Source organism: Penaeus monodon, chromosome 32 (genome assembly GCF_015228065.2).
Source record: "Penaeus monodon isolate SGIC_2016 chromosome 32, NSTDA_Pmon_1, whole genome shotgun sequence".
NCBI lineage: Eukaryota > Metazoa > Arthropoda > Malacostraca > Decapoda > Penaeidae > Penaeus > Penaeus monodon.
In genome coordinates, this window is record NC_051417.1 from 26,389,113 (window position 1) to 26,390,051 (window position 939).

The 939-nt window shown below is 34.3% G+C and overlaps 1 protein-coding gene across 1 annotated transcript in view; it reads right to left on the minus strand.

Moving 5' to 3' along the window:
* LOC119593774 (nuclear transcription factor Y subunit alpha-like) overlaps positions 1 to 939 on the minus strand; it is a gene marked incomplete at its 5' end in the record, with an annotated part of 1,429 nt that continues 490 nt past the window's right edge. The window contains 2 exon segments of the mRNA XM_037942795.1: positions 1 to 382; positions 621 to 726. Of these exon segments, the coding sequence (XP_037798723.1) occupies positions 652 to 726 (75 nt within the window).

A 939-nucleotide genomic window follows, 5' to 3' on the forward strand; every position in this document is an offset into this window, starting at 1 on the left:
AATAATGAGGTACTGCTCGGACTGCAGTAGCAAAATAGTGAATAAACTCTGAAACTTCCACAGGAAGAGAACTAAATGAAAGATGCCTTTGTCTTTAAGTACTGAACATTTTCCTTGTATTCGAGATTTTGCAATAGATTCTAACTCGGTCAAGCATGGTAACTGGCAGCTTAATATAGTTCACTGGCATAAGTTGTTCATACAGTAAGCCCTGGCAAATGGAGATAGTAGTTCCCTGTAAACTTTTCAGTTAGAAGTTAAAACTGAAACACATGAGACTACAGCTCTTAATTGAGTGTCATTCTCTGCCTGTTGGTCCTCTCTAAAACTTCAGCAGATAAGTACTTTGCTCTAAAAGTTGCACATATACATCAACTTGTTTCTGAAAAGTACAAAGAGTTGTTTTAGATACAATAAATTAACACACTGAAGTTTGGTTCTCTCAGATAAGAATCTATCCATACTTAAAATACTAAAGAATAATTATCTCGCACTACTCCATAGATTTTAGATTAAAACTGTACACACTTGAGCATTTTGTATCACACAAACAGTTACTATAAGGCCTATATACAGTTTCTTGGAAATGACAGGGAATGCACACACAAAATATAATTTACCTGAATTCAACTCAGAAGGACACATGTTATCTCAGCTAACAAACACCTTAGTATCGGGAACTCTGGTCTGAACAGTATCACCTGTTATCAGCTCATCCATTCCATTCTGAAAGGTAAGTGTATCAATTGAAATAATGTACAATTACAAACCTAAGTTAATCTTTGGTTTGTTTTTTCATAATTCAAATGCATAACAAATATTCTATACTTTACTTGCAAATTTATATTACTATTAGTAGTAACAATCAACAAAAAGGGAGGGGGGAATCTAGCCTTACAACCAAAGGTTCATTTCCCTTACATCATTAACTCCCTGGAT